Below are 18,602 nucleotides of genomic sequence, written 5' to 3'. Positions count from 1 at the left end.
AGTGCCAGCTTGCGCGCGTTTTGTGAACTAGTTCGTGGAGCCATGAACGTTGCGGCCCAAAAAAAGGTAAACTCAATATAGAAAACATCGGCGGAAAACGAAAACGTTAACTTACAAAAAAAAAGCACGTACCCGCGGGGATTCGAACTCGTGACTTGCAAAATACGTGCGGTGACATACCAAGCGCCCCAGACCTCTCGGCCACGGGGACTTACAAAAAAAAGCACGTACCCGCGGGGATTCGAACTCGTGACTTGCAAAATACGTGCGGTGACATACCAAGCGCCCCAGACAACTCGGCCACGGGGCGGGCTCCCCTGCCCTTGGTAATATAGGGTATATATTGTACAACCAGTGTTACACTTTTATTTAGTTTTGGCATTTCAAGCAGCTTAGGTGACTATTTGTTGTATTGCGCTCGTGCAGTAAGCGTCGCCCGAGTTTCCACAATAGCTCACGTCTAGCAATTGCATTTCGTAGACGGAAAAGCGTTCGCAGATGCGCAGTCGTGCTGCTGACCGCTGTGCTTGTTCGACCAGCGCAAAAAAGTGCTTCCCGCACCCTAGTTTTACGCTGTACGGTAAAAATATCAGTTGAGTTTATTTCCTTAGTACCTATATTCACTCCGCTTACTCTTCTCCCGCCTTCAAGAGGCCTCATATTTTCCTACTGGCGTACCAGTCAGCGAAGCGTCGCATGTGCGCTTGTGCAGCGCTTGTGTGAAGCGATCTTGACTTGGAGCTAGATACAGTGTACAAACTAACCAAGTAAAGAAAGGCAGATTCTTCCATTCACAAACGTGTCCTGGCTTCATTTCAACTGAGCGAACGAATTGCGATGACCCGTCGGCGGCCGGCGGACGAAACGCTAGGCCGACTGACTCTGAAGGCCGGGGAGCCGTGCAGTAACGCAGCCAATTGCGAGCTTGGCTCCTCGCGACGTCACACCAAAACGCCGCAGAAAATGGGCGAGCGTAAAGAGAGGGGGACAGCATTTTCGAATTAATTTTTCTACTAAATAAAATCGCGTAAACGCGCCCAGGGTGGTCGAAACATGGCCTGGGGACTCCGGACTACAATTTGCGCAAGTAATCCCGCAATGTTTACATATCACTTCAGTGTCCCTTTAACCACAAGCGTCCCTTTGTTCAATGTACGAAGAACTTCGTCAACCAGATACATTGACATGTGAGCACGTGTATGTAGGGCAAACTGGAAAGTGCCCTAACATGAGATTAATGGAACATCCGTCGAGCTTAAAAGGAAGCCCTTTCACGCACTTAGCCACGCATTGCAAAGACTCTGGCTGCGTACATCTGTTTGAAAACAGTTGTCTTGTTTACCCATCACAATCAAACTTCTAGAGAGATTCTGGAACCGTTTTATATTTCTAAGAACAAAACAAAATCTGTAAGTCACCCCTCTGTGCCCTATTGGACAAATAAATATCGATGCTATCTTGTATGTAATGTACGAAGCCGACGCGTGTTTGCTGTGTGCGCTGTATGCGCTGTAAAAGCCTCTTTTTGCGTTGATGATGCGCAGTTTTGTAGGTTGTGGGATTCTGCATTTCACACACTAGTGATTTCCCACCCCGCAGCCATCCGCGCTCAGCAAACATGCCTTGCGAGCGCCGGCTGCGGACGGGTCCGTTGTTTGCGGAGACAGACAAAGGCAGGAGGCGGCGAGGGCAAAACATCAATGGCAGCATTTATTGCAATGTGCAAATCAAATACACTGCATACAGACTGATCGTAGGCCATAACGGTAACACTGGGAGCGAGACATTAAACAACGCTAGAGATCGAGATGGTTCGACTCACCGATGGCGTACCGGAGCAGCGGAGCGCTGCGGAGTGCGAACGCGGTTGCAGTCTCCCAGCTCGTCCGGACGCGTCCTTTGTGGCGCGTTCCCCCGGTCAGGACCAGCGCGCCGAAACGTCCGCGCGCTACCGGATCCCCAAGACAAGAGAGCGTCCCCTCGTCATGCTACGTCCCACCAGACTTCGCCTTACGGTGGCGCTAGTATCGAGGAAGAACTGGTTCTCGGGTAAGGCAGGGAGAAAAAGGGTCAACGCCTTCACCAGGGGCGACAACAAACCATCCGGTCGCTGGCGCCCTCCCGTATGGTTCCCGTCGCGTAAGCGAGGCGCGTTGTGCGCCGGCCGCGATGGGAATCTAGCCAGAAAGGGGTTCGCGTGAAAGTCGCGATCCCCACATCCCTCCCTCCTAAATTCCTTGCGTACGCCGGTGAGAGCTGACTACAGGACTAGAGGCGACGGAAAGTTCGTTCGTCGATTAAATCGTTAGTCACTGCATCGTGTTGCCTACGCCGGCTTCCACTCGTCCAATGCCACCGCTGGTAGTGTACCAGCAGGCCCGGTCGTCGCCCGCTGATGTCTGCAGGCAGGTAGCTCCGGGAAGAATCGCACCAGCCAACCCAAGCAAGCGTTGCTCAAGTGGCGGCACATCCGTGATGGCCCGTGGCCGCCGAGCGACCAGACTGCCGACTCTCTCAGCCAGGCTGGTGACGGCATGCCACACCGCACCCCTTCAGCAGGCTCGGCAGCTCGCCCGGAACAGTAGACAGCAGCATAAACACGCTCCGTCATGTGGTCCAAGCCGGGGTGGCTTAGCTGCACAAAGAAACTCCCCGCACCTTCAGTGTACGGCAGAAAAAATAGCTCTCCGATCGCAGCGCCTTTGTGGCGCGATCCTAACGACAACTGCCGAGTTGTCAGCATTGCCATCGCTCTGTTAATGTCAACAAAGCCCAATAAATAGTCCAAACCCTACAACGTATAGGGCAGGACAAACAGGCTGCAGTAGCCCTTTAATCCCATTCATCACGTGGTTCGATGTCGAATATCACAATTGCCATGGCGTCGGCATGACTACCTGCTTGTTAACGTCAACAAAGCACGCCAAAGTGTCCTAACGCTGCAGCGTGCAGGGTAGGGAGAATATCAACTCGATTGCATCAACAACGTGACACCATCTGACGGTTCAACCGCTAAGTTTGTCAGCAATGCAACCACTCTGGAAATGTCAACAGAGCTAGAACCTGTTCTAACCCTATACGGTACAGGGCACAAAGAACACACACGGTCGCATCGACCGCCCGGCGCGATGCTTAACCACACAAATGCGAAAGCAGTATTTGCTCGCATCAGTAACACTTCGTTCATACACATGAACGCGGAAACAGTACTTGCTCCCAACGACAGCCCTATGTTCACACACATGAACGCCGCTTGCGTAAAAATGCTGAAATACGTTTCAGCACAGTGGCGCGTAGTTTACGTGAACAGAGCTTGGTCTCTCGAGCCGCACAAGAAGGCTCCTGCGACGTTACAATCAGCGGGCGCAAAGTTTGCCTCGCGTAATTCTCCCCGTCAGTGGAAGAGGGATGAGGCCCCCCTTCAGTCCCGTCGCCCGCGTGGCGCGACAACAAAAACAACTACGCTGCGGAAAGCAGTTTTTCAAGCAGCGAGGGGTCAAAGCAAGTCTTTCCTGAGGCGGGAGAGATTCCTTTCTCTCGCGCGAGGCGATCAACAAAAGAGGGGGAGCGCTCCATGCGCCCTCGCATTGTTCCCAAGGTCGTGCCTTCTCCGGGAGGACCGGCTGTGAAAGCCTTCGGGTCACTCACTTCGGCAAACGACCCGCATCCAAAACACAACAAAATAAAACGGACCAAACGAAAGAAACCCTGAACGTGCCCGTACGTGCAGCCGTGAGGAGACATCTGCTTTGTTAGGGTCCTACTCGCTCGCTGCAACACAAGCAGCTTATGAGCGAACGGCGCCTACCGCATTCAGCGGTATCGGAGCGCCCGTGCCAGGCTGCAATACCAGCTAGCCTTTTGCGGCACACGTGGCCCGGCCACACGGCTCCCAGAGCCTCGACTCCCGGAGTCGACAAAACTCGGACCCAAATTGCAGCTTCCGTACACACTCACTTCGGGCTGACACAACGGCGCGGGCTCCCGGCCTCGCGTGGATGCAAACTCGGAAACCCCCGTTTCCATAAACAACAACGTCCCGACAAAAATTCGGCGACCACGTGTTAACTGGCAGCGATGTCCTGCCATATACACGATTGCTGCAAACTCGGCGCTTAACAAATTAAAAACGCCGCAGCAATAAATAATTCGCCTCACTCTCAGGAAAGTTCGCCTCTGCTAATAACTCGCTCCAATCAGTTAGGCCTGAAGTCTGTTGTCTGTGCTCGGATCGTCCGACGCCAGAACAAAGGATGCTGCCGTGCCTCCTGCTCGTCTCCGCAAACAAGGCCTCACGTTGGGGCGCCAGATGTGGGATTCTACATTTCACACACTAGTTATTTCCCACACCGCAGCCATCCGCGCTCAGCAAACATGCCTTGCGAGCGCCGGCTGCGGACGGGTCCGTTGTTTGCGGAGACAGACAAAGGCAGGAGGCGGCGAGGGCAAAACATCAATGGCAGCATTTATTGCAAAGTGCAAATCAAATACACTGCATACAGACTAATCGTAGGCCATAACGGTAACATTGGGATGCGAGGCATTAAACAACGCTAGAGATCGAGATGGTTCGACTCACCGATGGCATACCGGAGCAGCGGAGCGCTGCGGAGTGCGAACGCGGTTGCGGTCTCCCAGCTCGTCCGGACGCGTCCCATTGTGGCGCGTTCCCCAGGTCAGGACAAGCGCGCCGAAACGTCCGCGCGCTACCGGATCCACAAGACAAGAGAGCGTCCCCTCGTCATGCTACGTCCCACCAGACTTCGCCTTACGGTGGCGCTAGTATCGAGGAAGAACTGGTTCTCGGGTAAGGCAGGGAGAAAAAGGGTCAACGCCTTCACCAGGGGCGACAACAAACCATCCGGTCGCTGGCGCCCTCCCGTATGGCTCCCGTCGCGTAAGCGAGGCGCGTTGCGCGCCGGCCGCGATGGGAATCTAGCCAGAAAGGGGTTCGCGTGAAAGTCGCGATCCCCACAAGGTGTACAGGTGTTTCGTTTCAATTAATAAAACTTCAGTTGTTAGACTGCGCTCGTCTAGTTTTCTTGTTTGTCCTTGTTTGTTTTTGCGCAATCGGTGCCATGGATGAGGGCTCAGCTGCTGTCTGCAAAATCAGTCTGGGGTTTGCAAGTGACTGCACAATGTGCCCTCTGACCACGTTAAAAAGAGCGCGACCGTGATGGAGAGCGTCCTACTGCTCCTCACCGAATGCCTGGCGTCGCATGACAGCCTTTTTTTCTCACCAGGCCATATCGTCATAAGCCGTATCGGGACGGACCAAAGTAAAGAACGCCCTGCACCAATTCGCGATTTACTTTTACGCATAAAACACCCCCCATAATTGAACAAAATTGGCTTGCGAATCAGCCTACCTACCAACAATTGCCGTGCCGTTATTTATTAAAATTAACCAGTGTTGAAATCTAGTCGCCTAGAAATAAGCCATAGCTTATCCGGAACGGGTGTTGCTCCTGCCCTTATTTTTGTTTTTAACTTGGGAGCATGAAGTATTGGAAGCAGTGGGAAATAATAGTAAATGGCAGTGTGGACAAATCGCAGTCTCGGGAACTGAGTGATGTTCTGAGAAAACGCAAGCATGTACATCGCTCATTTTAATGGCAGCTACAAAACGTTGGTGTCGTGACTATCGGCATGGATGCGACAAATATTACTGCTTCTGGGGTGGCGAAAGCGTCGAAAGATGAGGACGACCAGCGGTGGTATCAATTGCACTGTTTGAGGTTGAGCCTTTCCTGGACCCCACAATGCGTGACACAAACAGCCTTTCATAAACAGCCATTGACGAAGGTAAATTTGCGGGTGCCGTTTTTATTAAGTTTTTCTAAAGCGTTCGATCAAATAAATCACAATATACATTTTGTTAAACTAAACGCTATAGGTGTATGTGGCCCAGCACTGTCACTAATTTGCAGTCGCTCACGTGATCGAAAACAGGTGTTCTCTATTTGATACTCAGTCTTGTACAAGAATAACTAACATTAGAGTTCCACAAGGCTCAATTTAGGGACTCATTTGATTTCTTGTGTACATTCATGACCTAACAGACCAAATTAAACATTCTATACTCTGATGACGCGACAATTACTTTTTTGACACATGTTTGTATTCGCCATTATCTCACCTCAATGCTGATACCGATAAAATCGTTCATTGGTGCAGTGATAATATGCTCAATATTAAAGGTTCTAACTCACACTTTGATTTTTTCATCCCCGGTAAAAACTGTTCTGGTGAAGCCATTCGCCAGCTTACTCATTTCCCTACTCTTGACATCTCGCCATCTTAACCCAACACTTTGCCATACCTTCTCCCCATGATACTCGCTCTGCCCTTCTCCTGATTCTCAGTTGTTGTTTTATGCAGACTGGGTTAAACCGACATGCTGGCCTTACTTCTACCATCCATTAGTCCTATTCTCAATGTCTGTTGTCGTAAGACCGAGTGCCTTGTTGCAACAGTGCCAGGTATGGTTTAGGCTAGGATCTTTCATAATTACATAAGGGCGTGATTTACAATCCTTTTCTCTGGCTTCTGAAATATATCGTTCGAACATAGGTCGTGCACCTTTTCCCTTCGTATGTCTTTGACTTTGACGCTCTCATCAGTGAAACAGGGCATGGTGCAATTGATTCGAAAATACGCAGTAAGTCGACACAGGAGACCAGGCGCCAACCATTCACTTTGCGAAAGCCTTAAACCACGCGATAAAGAGAAGAGAAACGGGCAAAAAAAGCGCAAACTCAGACCTCTAGCAAGATTTTAAAAATGCAGGCAGAAGTACATGTCCCATTAAAGAGCCAATGCGAAGCGTGCAGAGCTGGAAATGTAAAACTGGTGTTTGATATGTTCAGACAAAGCGTATCCTGATCGAAAAATTGACTCCAATCCACGCTGTGAAGGTGGTTGGAAAGCAAAGCTTTAAACGACACTTCCAACAATTGCCCATGCGACGTCACTTGAATTCACACACGTGGCTCTACAAAAGAGCGGAACCAAAGATTCTACAAGGCGTTACCTGGTACTCGCGGGGGCGGCGTCCCGAACGCAGCAGCAGCGTAGGCCACGGCCGGGCTAGGGCGGCGGACGACGCCACCGCTGTAGACGGGCCGTGAGTCGGAAGTGAAAGAAAACGGAGAGGAGCGTCTTTCGAAGGGCGACAGCGGAACCTAGCCATCCTGGTGTGCTAGTTTGGGGCTACACCAAGGCGAGACACAAGTGCAGACACCAAAACAATGCGGCATGTGAACTTAGTGATTCCCACTTGTATCAATTTAAACTAGTTATTTTACTAAGTTGGGGAATTGCTAGAAAGCTGAAGGAACTTTTAAAATCGCGATTTATCAGAACCATTTGCTACATTCGCCTTTTGTAATACAACTTCAGACACAGCCGAATTTGTATTGATCATTTTAGAAGACGGAGGCCGATTCGTGGCAAGCAGTGCGCAAAAGGTAGCGTTTCTCTAGCGGCCTTATGTCTGTATGTGGTCTCTACATTTTGTTTTCACGCCCTGTAAACCAATCCTTCACATATCTTTGCCGAACGACCATTTATTTCCGTCGGTTCCAGGTTACCCAGGAGGTGTTGTCGAACAAGTTAATCAAGCCCTGCGAAGGGAGCGCGCAATGGAGGCTAAGCACGCCAGAACCGGTCAAAAACAACCGTGGCTTAAGCAGACGACAAAGCCGTCCCTCCAACGCGCCCGCCGGTGTGAGCAGGCAGCTGCGCGTGGGGAACGCTGGGTAATAGCGCCCTATCGCCGCGTCGTCTACACTGTACTCGGGGAGTAAAACCGCCCTGTCCTTTCCCATCCGCGTTAGGAATTTCTTGTCGCGCACACCACGAAGGAATCGTTGGGTGGTAGAGGTAGTAGGCTTTGCTTTAAAACTTCCTCACAGTATTTATTTATATATATATTTATTTATTACATACAGCGTACCACACTTCGGTCCAAGCAGGAGCGCATGGTACAATGCAAAGAGCAATGCAATAAAACATACACAAAAAACAATGCACAGTTACCCAGTATCGGAAGTACTACATTCGGTTACCTGGTTCCAGTCTGAAATGGTGCGTGGAACAAACGAAAATTTAAACGTGTACGTTCTCGCAAAGTACGGAGTTAGTGCATTCGGTTGGCGATGTCTTGTCGGTCTTGTGTTACTTTGCAAAAGCAACGATCATTACAGGTTGGAATAGGGGCTGATGACTACTGAGGGAAGCGTCGGTTCTGATACGTTTTTCTTCTGACATGCTAGACGAAATCATGATGATCTTAATAAAAAAATGTTCCAATGTAAAATTTACTTTCTACGATACCGGAATTTGTGATTTCGGTAAAATCTTGTTGCCTGTTCCAGAATTGACAAAGACTGGGCAGCAGAAGGTGCAGAAGCTAACGACCTGGGCGCATCAACAAGTACCGAAGGTAAGTCAGAACGATATTCAGAAAGACTGACTGGTGACATTGTTAAATAAAAATAGCCACAGGCATAAGGCCACGTCAGAGCGTGCTTGAATACCTCTTGAGTAAATCAACCAAAGCGTAGCGTTGTAGTTTTAACACTCTGGTGCTTCGTAAGCACTACCTTCAAGTGTAGTAAACGGTTTAATATTTTGAACCGACGGTACATCGAACTAAAATGGGGCAATTAAGGTACGTAGTGCATAACACCATTCAAATTACATTTCATTTGTGCGACGATAGCCACAGACGTAAGGTGGCGCAAGAGGATGCTAGAATATCTCTTGGGTACATAAACTAAAGCGTAACGTTGTAGTTTCAATACTATGGTCCTTCAAAGGCGGCACTATTTTCAGGAGTCGTGAAGGCTTTCATGTTTTAGATCTAAGGTGCATTGAAGAAAACATGGTGCGGTTAAGGTAGATATTACATTACACCATTCGAATGGACAGTGTATTTGTATATTGTAAAGTACAGACGTACGTACATGCTTAAATTGTTTGCAGCGAAAAGAGACAAATATATTTCGCAGTAAAGACCATCATTTCGCCAGCACAATAATTCGGTCATTGGGCTTGACGGTTGAGTAACATTGTGAATTGCACATTTGGTGCGTGTTGCCCCCCATTCTTCAGTGCTGCCTGTGTAGTCTAGGCTAGCGTCAAGTACTTAGCTCGGCCAATGCATCTTTTTCTGCAATATAATATAAAGGGACCCCGCAACACGTGCCATCGACTGCTATGAATCGATTTTGGGGTTAAGTCTATTGTCCCAGCAATCTCCTCCCGCAAGAATTGTGAAAACTCGTTCACTATCACCGAAACTAAGCGCGACGAGAAATCGCGCATAATCGTTCCCAATCAACTCGACTGCGTACAACGCGACGAAAGCTGTGCACTCTGCTGGAGAGGGGGGCGGCTCACAGCGTTCTCTTCCGCGGCCTTCCATATATCACAGGCCGGGGAGTTTTCTCCTTTTCTCCGCAATGTGGAGAGGTCTATTTCCAGTCTGGTGCCACAAAAAGGCAGGCATGGGTGCCTGCTCGCAAGCGCGCGCTCCGGCTAGTAGGGCGTTTTTCAAGCAATAAGCGTTTGTTGACGAGTGGTCTGGTTGAAAGGGAAGTATTGAGCTCACCACTCAAACTCCGCGGGCACTGAAAACACAAAAGAAAAGGCAAAACTGTGCCTACAGGTTCGGGCATAGAAGTGGTTCGCACACAGCACTGGCGACGGCGTATCGTCACAGGAAATGCGAGAAATTAGCCGCGAAGTTGACCAGTGACAGCCGATCGGACAGCCATGGCCTCAATGACGTCACGTACGCCATTCCAGGGGTGCATAATGAGGAGAAATGAAGAGAGCGAAGTTGGTTTTTCCGCGTCTTTCACAGCGATTTCCGCGCTCACCGCGTCATGTGCCCGTGTAATATTTGGCTCACGTGTTTCTGGTAGTATAAGCTGAGCGTCGCCCAGGTTTACCTGCACCGCTCAAAGAGTGTTGCAGGGTCTCTTTAATCTATTAATTCGCAATGCTTTACAAAAGCCTTCCCCATAGACAAATTATACATTACTCCGAAATTAGAATCCATTGTACACTCCCCACCTTTTTTCGTCCTGTTCTTTCGCACGTGGTGTCTGCACAGTCATGGCCGTTAGGAAGCCTTCACACCGTCAGCGTTTGAGAGGAAGACCAGAGCGTCGGCAATGCCCAAGCTGTTTCTAAAATAACAGCTACCTCTTACGTCCGTGAACTACACACGTATTATTTCTAAAACATGCAGATTGACATTGCTGTACGGGCATGCTGTCGGTTACACGTGAACCAAAGTGTTTGGGGCAGTCGTTCGTACAGCCATCTGGTGGAGCCGGGAAAAGTCAGCAGACGATTACCTTTACGAGTGCTGCCACCAGACATTTTCTATAAAAGGTCCACTTTCGTTTCGTCAATTTTATCCGACAGTCTTATAGCGGCTCTGCCAACACCTACATAGTGTCTCACACTGTGGCTGAGGCTTCCAGGCGCTCCCTCGTGCTGCTCTGCTTGCCGAACTCTCCTCGCACACTCACGTGCACATACGAAAGTGCTGCATGGCTGCTATCCACCATTTGCGGTCGCGTACCGTGATAAATTGTACCAGATCGTCCTTGGCAGGTTTATTCTTGCACCACTCAGTCTCTCTCAGACTTTAGACCCCTGCATCTGAGGTTTCCCGTGCCTTCCTCATCCACTACTCTTTTCTCAGGGCCTCCCGCACTTCCTACTTCTCACCAGGCTTAGTCTACAACAATTTTGTCTTTGGACGCTTCCGCCAAGCGGCGTGCCACTGCCAAAATTGCCCGCTGTTCTTGACTGCAAGATTTTCTTCGGTCTTTTCCTTTCCGCGATTGCAAGCTGTCCGCGATCTCCTTCAGTCTCTTCCTGCATCCTTGAGTCCAACCCCGCGAACATTGGCCATAGTCGCGCAGCATTGCAGCGTTTACACGTGTATGGGGGCGCAGATTTTGTACTCTCATATGAACCTAACAGGTATCGGTGCAAGCGTGCGCCCCATGTGCACCCCCCCCCCCTCGCACATATCCTCGACGCGACCGAGATCCGCGAGCTAGTTCTCGTAACGCAGGTTTACCGATGCTGGAAAGTGTTGCCGCGGACCTATGGACCCCGCAGGACTCAGACGAGAAAAGAGCATACACTCAGTATTTACTAAGCACACGGATTCAATGCTGACACAAGATAACGCCGTCATTAGCATCGCTCCTTGCCGGAACTGCATGTTGCACTAAGTCACATATGCTTGAGGTATTGCCAACGTAGCGCATTTAGGCAGATACGCATGGTACGTACGCCTAATGGCTGCTGGAGTAAAGACGACACAATATGTATACTTTACGGCGGCAAGCTGTCATTGGTGAACGTTGCGAGACATTGTCTGTTGTTCCTGGATGAAGCGCAGCTGTATATGGTGACGAGGAGAATATGCAGCTGACCTGTATTGCGGTCGATGTTTTCTTTCGAAATAGGTAAAGCGAGGCACTTCAGGGGCGATGCGGAACCTTTAGTATGCGGAGGGATACGGAAAGAATACTCCACCCCTAAATCCATTTAAAAGATACCAAGGTATACCCTTACTTCTGAGAAGAGTGAATCGGATTCAGGGCAGATAACAATTTACAGTAAAAAAAAAAGAAGAAATGGCGCGGTATTGCAACAACGTCAGCTATGCTGGGGCTCGAACCCCTCCACTTCGCTCCAAAACAGAGCATTCTACCCCTAGAATACCTAGGACCAACAGCGGGACTGTTTTAGCAGTTGCTTGAAACAAAAGGAGCGACCAAACTGAGCCAGCAAACTGCACGGGGTGCGTGTAGCAAGTGCCAGGACCTGCATCTTCAAGGGAACGAAATCTCGCGTACGGGGGGTGAGAGACCATCCAAAAGTGACGCGCAGTACACTTGTGAAAGCTGTTGCGGAGCCTGAATTCGCCGTTGTCGTTTGCAACGAGTGGAAAATGGCGTGGTTTTGATAAAATCGTACACCGGGATAGCGCTGTATACAATTACGGTGGCTCGTCGTGCAGATGGCTTAGCATATCACAACACGAATCGTTTGGCTAATTCATGTCAGACACATGCAGAAAGTCGCTGTTTCGCCATATCAGCGTTGCAGCCACGTGGTCGCTAATCGAATGAGGCGCAAATCTTTGAGCGACCGGTTGGTATATTCGTCTGCTTTTTATGTTCAAGAGTGACACTTTTATATGCGTGACACACCTTGGCCGCTCAGAGACCTTTATTTTAAGCGAAGCCCATGGACAAAGTTCTATGTATCCTTGATCTCTGATAACGAGAACTACCGAAGCTTCGCGTGCCTCGTAAGAGTAACGCGTCCCAAAACGAACGTCCCAGTGGAGTGCGCAAGGATTGGGAGGTCCCCACCAAAGCAGTTGGCCCCTCAAAACGTGACTTAGATTTCAGCTTCTACACTGATAACCATGTTTTAGTGCGACTCCATAATGCTGTCTAACCCTTTGTACGTCAGTGTAGCGCTAATTTGGGAAGATTTTGTAATATTTCTTTCGTTTTCCTCGTTAGGAAAACATCTTTCGCGGTTTGAGTCAGGGAAGGCATTCTATGTTGTCTTCATGGCGCTTTTAACAATCCAGCCACCGACCTTCGTTCGGTAAAAAAACTCGTTAAATGGGGACCCCAAAGCACTGCACTGCAAGCCGTGCCTCATAAGTTAGGGCTGTAGACCTACACCACTACTACTCGTGACCGACACTTTCGTACTCGGCCTTCGCTCATGCACGAATGCGTTGAGGATGCGTTCGGTTGTCAATGGTAGCCGCATTGTTCGGTTCAATGATGGCATACTGATGTCAGCTGGCTCAATGATATCATACCTCACGATGCCTCATAGCGGAATTATCCTTTAAACGATGGAAATTTAGAAAAGCTTGCTACAATAAAATTCACTCGTTATATTTTAAGAACAAGGTTTCCCTTTGTATAGAAGGACACCTACTTCTCCGCATTCCCATAAAAGCGCCGGTCGGAAGTTTGCGCGAACAGCTACTCCGCAAACTCTTCTCATATTTCTCGACGCAAGTGTAATTACACCGAGTCAAATTAGGCATCCTCCGAAGGAAGACTTGTTTTAACATATGTCTTGCGTAGTTGCAATGGCCTTGCAGAAGCTCTCCTAAATTTTTATCCTTGATTTTGATGTTCGCCTCCGTGCAGGAAGGAAACGTATAGCCTACGCGACCGCGCCACGGAGTGGTCTTGTTTTGTGCACTTTGTAGGCTCCGTGGATATAATTCAAAAATAACAGCAGACTGCTGAACCATTACGGCTTCTTTCAACCGTGACGCGTTTTGTTGCGTAATCCACCTCTGATGATTGTTCTTTGTTTAAAGGCTAGGAACCATGGTAAGGTACATCTCTGTGCACGGCTTGCGCTATTTTAGTGAAACGGTTACCTGGCCCCTTTACCGTGAGATTTGCATACGTGAATCCTGAGATTTTTAGACCTTAAGCGCCACGCAACGCGGTAGCCCGCTCCTGCATGTTAAGCGTTCCGAACGTGCCCCTGTCATACGGGCGCTTTAAAGTTGGATGGAAGCGAAGCGCAATTGATTTTTCGAGCGCGCTCGACGCACCGCCGCTGCTACAGGGCACGTTTCAATCCAAACTGAGAAATTGCACCGGTTGCACTCATGTAAACCAGATGGCGCCAAAAATGTACTTCGCGGCCGGCGTCTGGTGCTTTGCGCGGGCGTAGGTATACCGCACGCTTATTTGGATCAAGTTATTCAGTACAATTTGTGGCGTTAGTTGAAGTTGTGAACTTCTGTGTCATTACTCAGCGGGGACGAGAGTATCACCGCTTTCCCTCTGATCGAGCCTGGAAGTCTCAATTGCGCTTGGGGAACCAGGATTAAGTTTGAGCGGGATTGGGATCGAACGCGATTTAAACTGGAATGTAATAGCACCCGATGCGGATTGAGCTCGATCCGGATCGACTCAAGCGAGATTGAAAGTGCCCGTGTGACGGGGGTATAAGATGTTGAGCTCCTGACATTGCTGTGCAGCGGCGGCCCCGGAGTCAGCGCCGGCGGCGTGCACGGGCTTGGAGACACGTCCAGCGACGGTACAGCGAGTACGCGCACTGCTGGCCAAGCGACTGCTGTACTTCTCAAGGTCTCCGATGACCATTTTGATGGGCTGCATAGTTCCCACGGTGCTTTTCACTCTCTACTGCCTCACAGTGAAGGGCTACGTGGCGAACTTCAGCGGAAGCCTAAACAGTGGAAAGGTGAAGCTTCAAAGCAGCAGCCACTTTCCGGGCGCGCAGTGCTTCATCCAAGATCCGCTCGGGACGAACTTTTCGCGGGGCTTCTCGGCACTCGCCAAGAGTGAGGGGCTCACCATGGTGCCGATGACCGACGCCAAATCCGAGCTGCTCGCCAGCGCCCGCGCGGACTTCATCAAGTACTACACGCTGTACCCGTTCGGTATAGTTGTCAACGCAACCACGTGAGTGATTCCACGCGAAGCAGCACTTTCGCTAGGAGAGTGCTGGTTGGAGCCTGTCGGTAGAACAAAGCAAACTTTGGTAGCGTTGACATACACAAGGACGAAGCGGGTGGAGACACGCGAGGCGTCCGGTGTGTTCCGCTCGTTTTGTACTTGTCTGTCTCAGCGCTACCGAAGTTTTTGCAAAAATTTAGGTCTTCTTTTCGGTTGTCAAGCACGAAATGCAAGGAAAGGTAATGCTAAAGTAGTCACAGCACGTTCTGCCTTTGATAAAAATATTTCGGTAAAGGAGCATTCACTTAAGCTGATTTCTCCAATACTTTGTCAGCTATCTAACTGATTACCCCCACTCGCTACGTGTGTATCAAGTCTATTCGGAAATAATGTCAGTTGCCTTTTTGCTACTGAATTTATTACCAACAACAAAATTGTTGATTACGTAACATTGTCTCCCTCATTAGCCCTCAAGGTCAGCGTTTCTTCATCTGATGGTCATAATACGCGCTAAGAATGGCTCACGGCTAGGAGTTCAGCTTGTTGGGCCTTTCCGCTTAAAATCACCGCCGTCACCTTTCCTGCGTGGACATTTTGGCTCTCTCCATCAATGATTGCCTCTGGCCAGACGCCCGTTCTTTTATGGGCAAGAACAGGTGGCTGCAACCGGGACGATTTATTTCTCCGTGTGGTCGTTTGAAAATCAAGTTAAGCAGGCGATGACTCATGAGCGGGGCCTCGCGTCTGCGCAGTGGGATACCGCGTGGCGTGAGCGGCCGAGCTATTTGGAAAAGCGCGCCGTGTGCAAAAACATGACGTGGCGAGCGTGTGCCTCCGCAGCCACAGTATATCGATTCTTGAACAGACCTTCCTTTATTATTGACTGTTTTTGCCATCTCAGAACGTTATGACGTAGAGGATGATGGAAGACAGCAGAAAAAATGTTATTTAACCCTCTTTCATAGGAATCCGTAAAACACGAAAGTGAAAGGTTCTTTCACAGGAGCAGTTGAATGTGTATTTGTGCATCGATATTAACTTGACATGACTATTTATATTTCGTCGGTATGGCGCCGTTAGTCGAAACAACATTAGAGACTGGATTACACGCACCGGAGCATTGCTGAAATCCGATTAAAACCCCAGGCGCTCGCAAACCGTGCGAATGAAACTGAATGGGTTCTCAGCGAATCGTTCAGTGAAGTCAAGGTCGGCTGCAGCGAAAGGATCATGATTTGCGGGTCGGCAGAAGTCATGTGGGCGTGCTTGGCGAGCGACGTCCTGCTGGCGGGTCACTTCGGCAAAGGTGCGACCACTTCGGTCCTGCTCCGTGGCGCGTACGGCAGACGCCTGTGTTGCGACAAGCTCAGCTTGTGGAGCGCAAGAGGCAGCGTTCGTAGATTGGACCGTGAATGCCTGAACGCGTTCGCTTCCCGCTGGCGCCTCTCGTCGCACCAAAGCAGTCAGGAGAGCGACATTCACCAGTCGGCGTAGTTGCCAGTCGGCGTAGCCTTAAGGCAACATTTGTCTTATACGGGGCCACGGTGGAGGAATCATTCCTCCACCGTGCACCGGGCCATCGCCGGCAGCCGCCTATGCTGCGTTGTTAATCCACCTCAACATAAAATAGGGCTGCTATACGGTGCCCTATCGAGGCGCAAACTATCCGCGCTCATTTGCGTCATGACGTACTACTTCGCTTCACCTCTCCTAGACGGCAGCACTCTCTGAGAAGGAAGGATATCGGGCGCGTTCGTATTTCATCGAAGGGCTGGAGATCGTAGCCAAGTTAGCAGTGCATTTCACACACCCCCCCCCCCCCCCCTCCCCCGCGTTGCGTCCAGAGTGATCGTGGGCTCGAATCATACCGCCGCCGCGTCAAGGGATCTTTCCGGATATGCCATTTCCGTGACGGATATGACGTCGGTGAGGTCTTGCTGTACACCAGCATAAAACACTTTCGAGTTAAAAGTTGCCCGAAGAGAAGGAACTTCGAAAGAGAAAGATATGAATGGCCCTTTCGGTACCAACCAAATGGAATTAAATGCTTATAGAGCTTACCACATATGCTTCTTCTGCTCGTGTCCGGTAATCGGCGAGTTTCACAAGATGTATAGCCCCATTGGTATTCATATTTTAATTGAAATGATAAGATTGAGCTCTATGACCCTTACCACACGAACAGTCTTACCTGTACAGACAAAGTGCGTGCGGAGGTATGAATAACGGTGACAACATCCGGCGGGTGCCCAGTCATTGTGTTTTAAGAAAGAAATCTTAAACGGCAAATTGGGAAAGAAATTTGGTGTTCGACATATATAAGACCAAAATGGGTTTTAGGAGACCTAGTAGCTGGCACTGACATCGTGGTAGCTGCCGTGTTAACGCACTGTGTGCGCCGTACGAGGCTGCGGACCTATATGCCGCTCTAATCGCGAACAGCGCTGAGTATGCTGGGAGAGATCCACCAGAAGGGGCTGTTCTGCCGTCTTTATACATCACGCTTTTTATATAAATCGAGCCATCCCACGGTGTGAGCTTGAGCGAAAAAGCCGGCATCCGGCTTCAGCGTATTTCATCGAAAAATAGTGGTCACGCATCGGCTCGCGTCACTGCAAATATCGCGGAAAGACGATCGTCTTCTGCCGCCTCTGCCAGTTAAATGCCTCTCCTGTATCATTCGCCCATCTCTGATGCTGTTCTCCTCCTATCTCGGTTCACTCATTGGAGGTTCCCGGAGTTCAGTGTCGCGTGTTCTTTTCGCAAATAGGGCTAATATTGTTTTTCCTCGACAAAGGTTCCAAATTTAGGACCGTTTTGTAGGTATATTGGATTGAAAATGTTTTGCATATATAATGGTCTACTTAAGAATTTCCAGTATAAATTCCTGTAGAACTGCTTTCTGTAGTAAGGAATGTCGCAAATGAAGTTCTGACAGATGAACAAAAAAGGGTTCTTTCAGAAGGTGCTGACTGCCATATGTCTAGAAGACCGAGCAACAACGCTAGCGTTCAAGTCCGGACACCATAAACTTTTTGAAGGAGAATAACTTAGCTCTCCTGGTGTCAGATAAAGAGGGTCGATTTGTAGTGCTTCTAAGGCTGACTTTTCTAAAAAAGCACAGCAAGCTGTATCAAAGAATTTTATTCCAGTTAGGTGCTCAAAGAAAGAAATAAGGAAGAAGGCATTGGCTCTTTGTGATGAGATTAACTTGCAAGGTTTCCTTTCTTGTCAATAAAGCCACAGTTGATGTTTAGCGCTCGTCCCGTGTCACTGTCTTCTTCTGTCCCCGTCAAGTGCGCTTTTTACCATGTCGAAATTTACGCACCAAAGTTGTCACGGCGCATTCACTGCAATTGACGGAGGCAGCCATGATGGAATTCGTTGGTTGCTAGGTGAATACCCACTACTGCCGCCAACTCTAGTAGGCAAAAAGACAGCGGGCAACGCTGTGAGGGTAGCATCATGGCTGCGCTCGGGTTTAGCCCGGTTTCAATACACAGGCTGGCCGGGCAGCTCCTCTAGAGTTAGTAGTATTAACTCTATGGGCTCGGGTGTTGGGAACTTTAGGCTTAGCGCTGTTCCGGATATTTGATCGCCGCTATCTGTGCAACTGCGGATGACACTCCCTAACACAACTTTTCACCACACTATCATCCCCTTTCTCACCAGTGGAACTTTAATTCCGCTATAGGGTCCTATTCTCGACTGCACAAACTGCCGGCAATTCGCCCATGTTTTTTTGCGTAAGCACGACGTAAGCAATCAGTGACGTGCTGCACCTATAGCTATGACGACATGCAGTGTAATTTGACGAGTTACTCATAAAGATCGCAATGAAGGTATCAAATATTGCGCAAGAAAGATATATAAACCATTGGCATGTACTATAAAAATTAAGGCGGTAGCTGAGGCTGACAAGAAAAACATATATCTGGAGGTGAAATTTTGCGTCAACACCACAAGGCGATCGAGTAACGTTGATCCAAAAGCGAGCGAAAGGCGGATGTTGAGCTAAAGAACATCCCACAGTTTGTTTACCGTATCTATTTATTTCTTTCAATAGCTTTTAGTAACATAGCTGGGTCC

The 18,602-nt window shown here is 49.4% G+C and overlaps 1 protein-coding gene across 1 annotated transcript in view; it reads left to right on the top strand.

The window, feature by feature from the left end:
• The window catches only part of LOC144168036 (glucosylceramide transporter ABCA12-like), a 51,828-nt gene that overhangs the window by 10,680 nt on the left and 22,546 nt on the right, over nt 1-18,602 (top strand). The window contains exons 3-4 of the mRNA XM_077697126.1: nt 8,379-8,446; nt 14,075-14,519. Of these exons, the coding sequence (XP_077553252.1) occupies nt 8,379-8,446; nt 14,075-14,519 (513 nt within the window). The remainder of the gene's footprint in view (nt 1-8,378; nt 8,447-14,074; nt 14,520-18,602) is intronic.

Source organism: Haemaphysalis longicornis, unplaced genomic scaffold, assembly GCF_048455015.1.
Source record: "Haemaphysalis longicornis isolate Haplotype H1 unplaced genomic scaffold, Haemaphysalis longicornis Haplotype H1 scaffold_2, whole genome shotgun sequence".
Lineage (NCBI taxonomy): Eukaryota > Metazoa > Arthropoda > Arachnida > Ixodida > Ixodidae > Haemaphysalis > Haemaphysalis longicornis.
The sequence above is the reverse complement of the archived record's forward strand: the minus strand, read 5'-3'. Positions and strand labels throughout refer to the sequence as shown.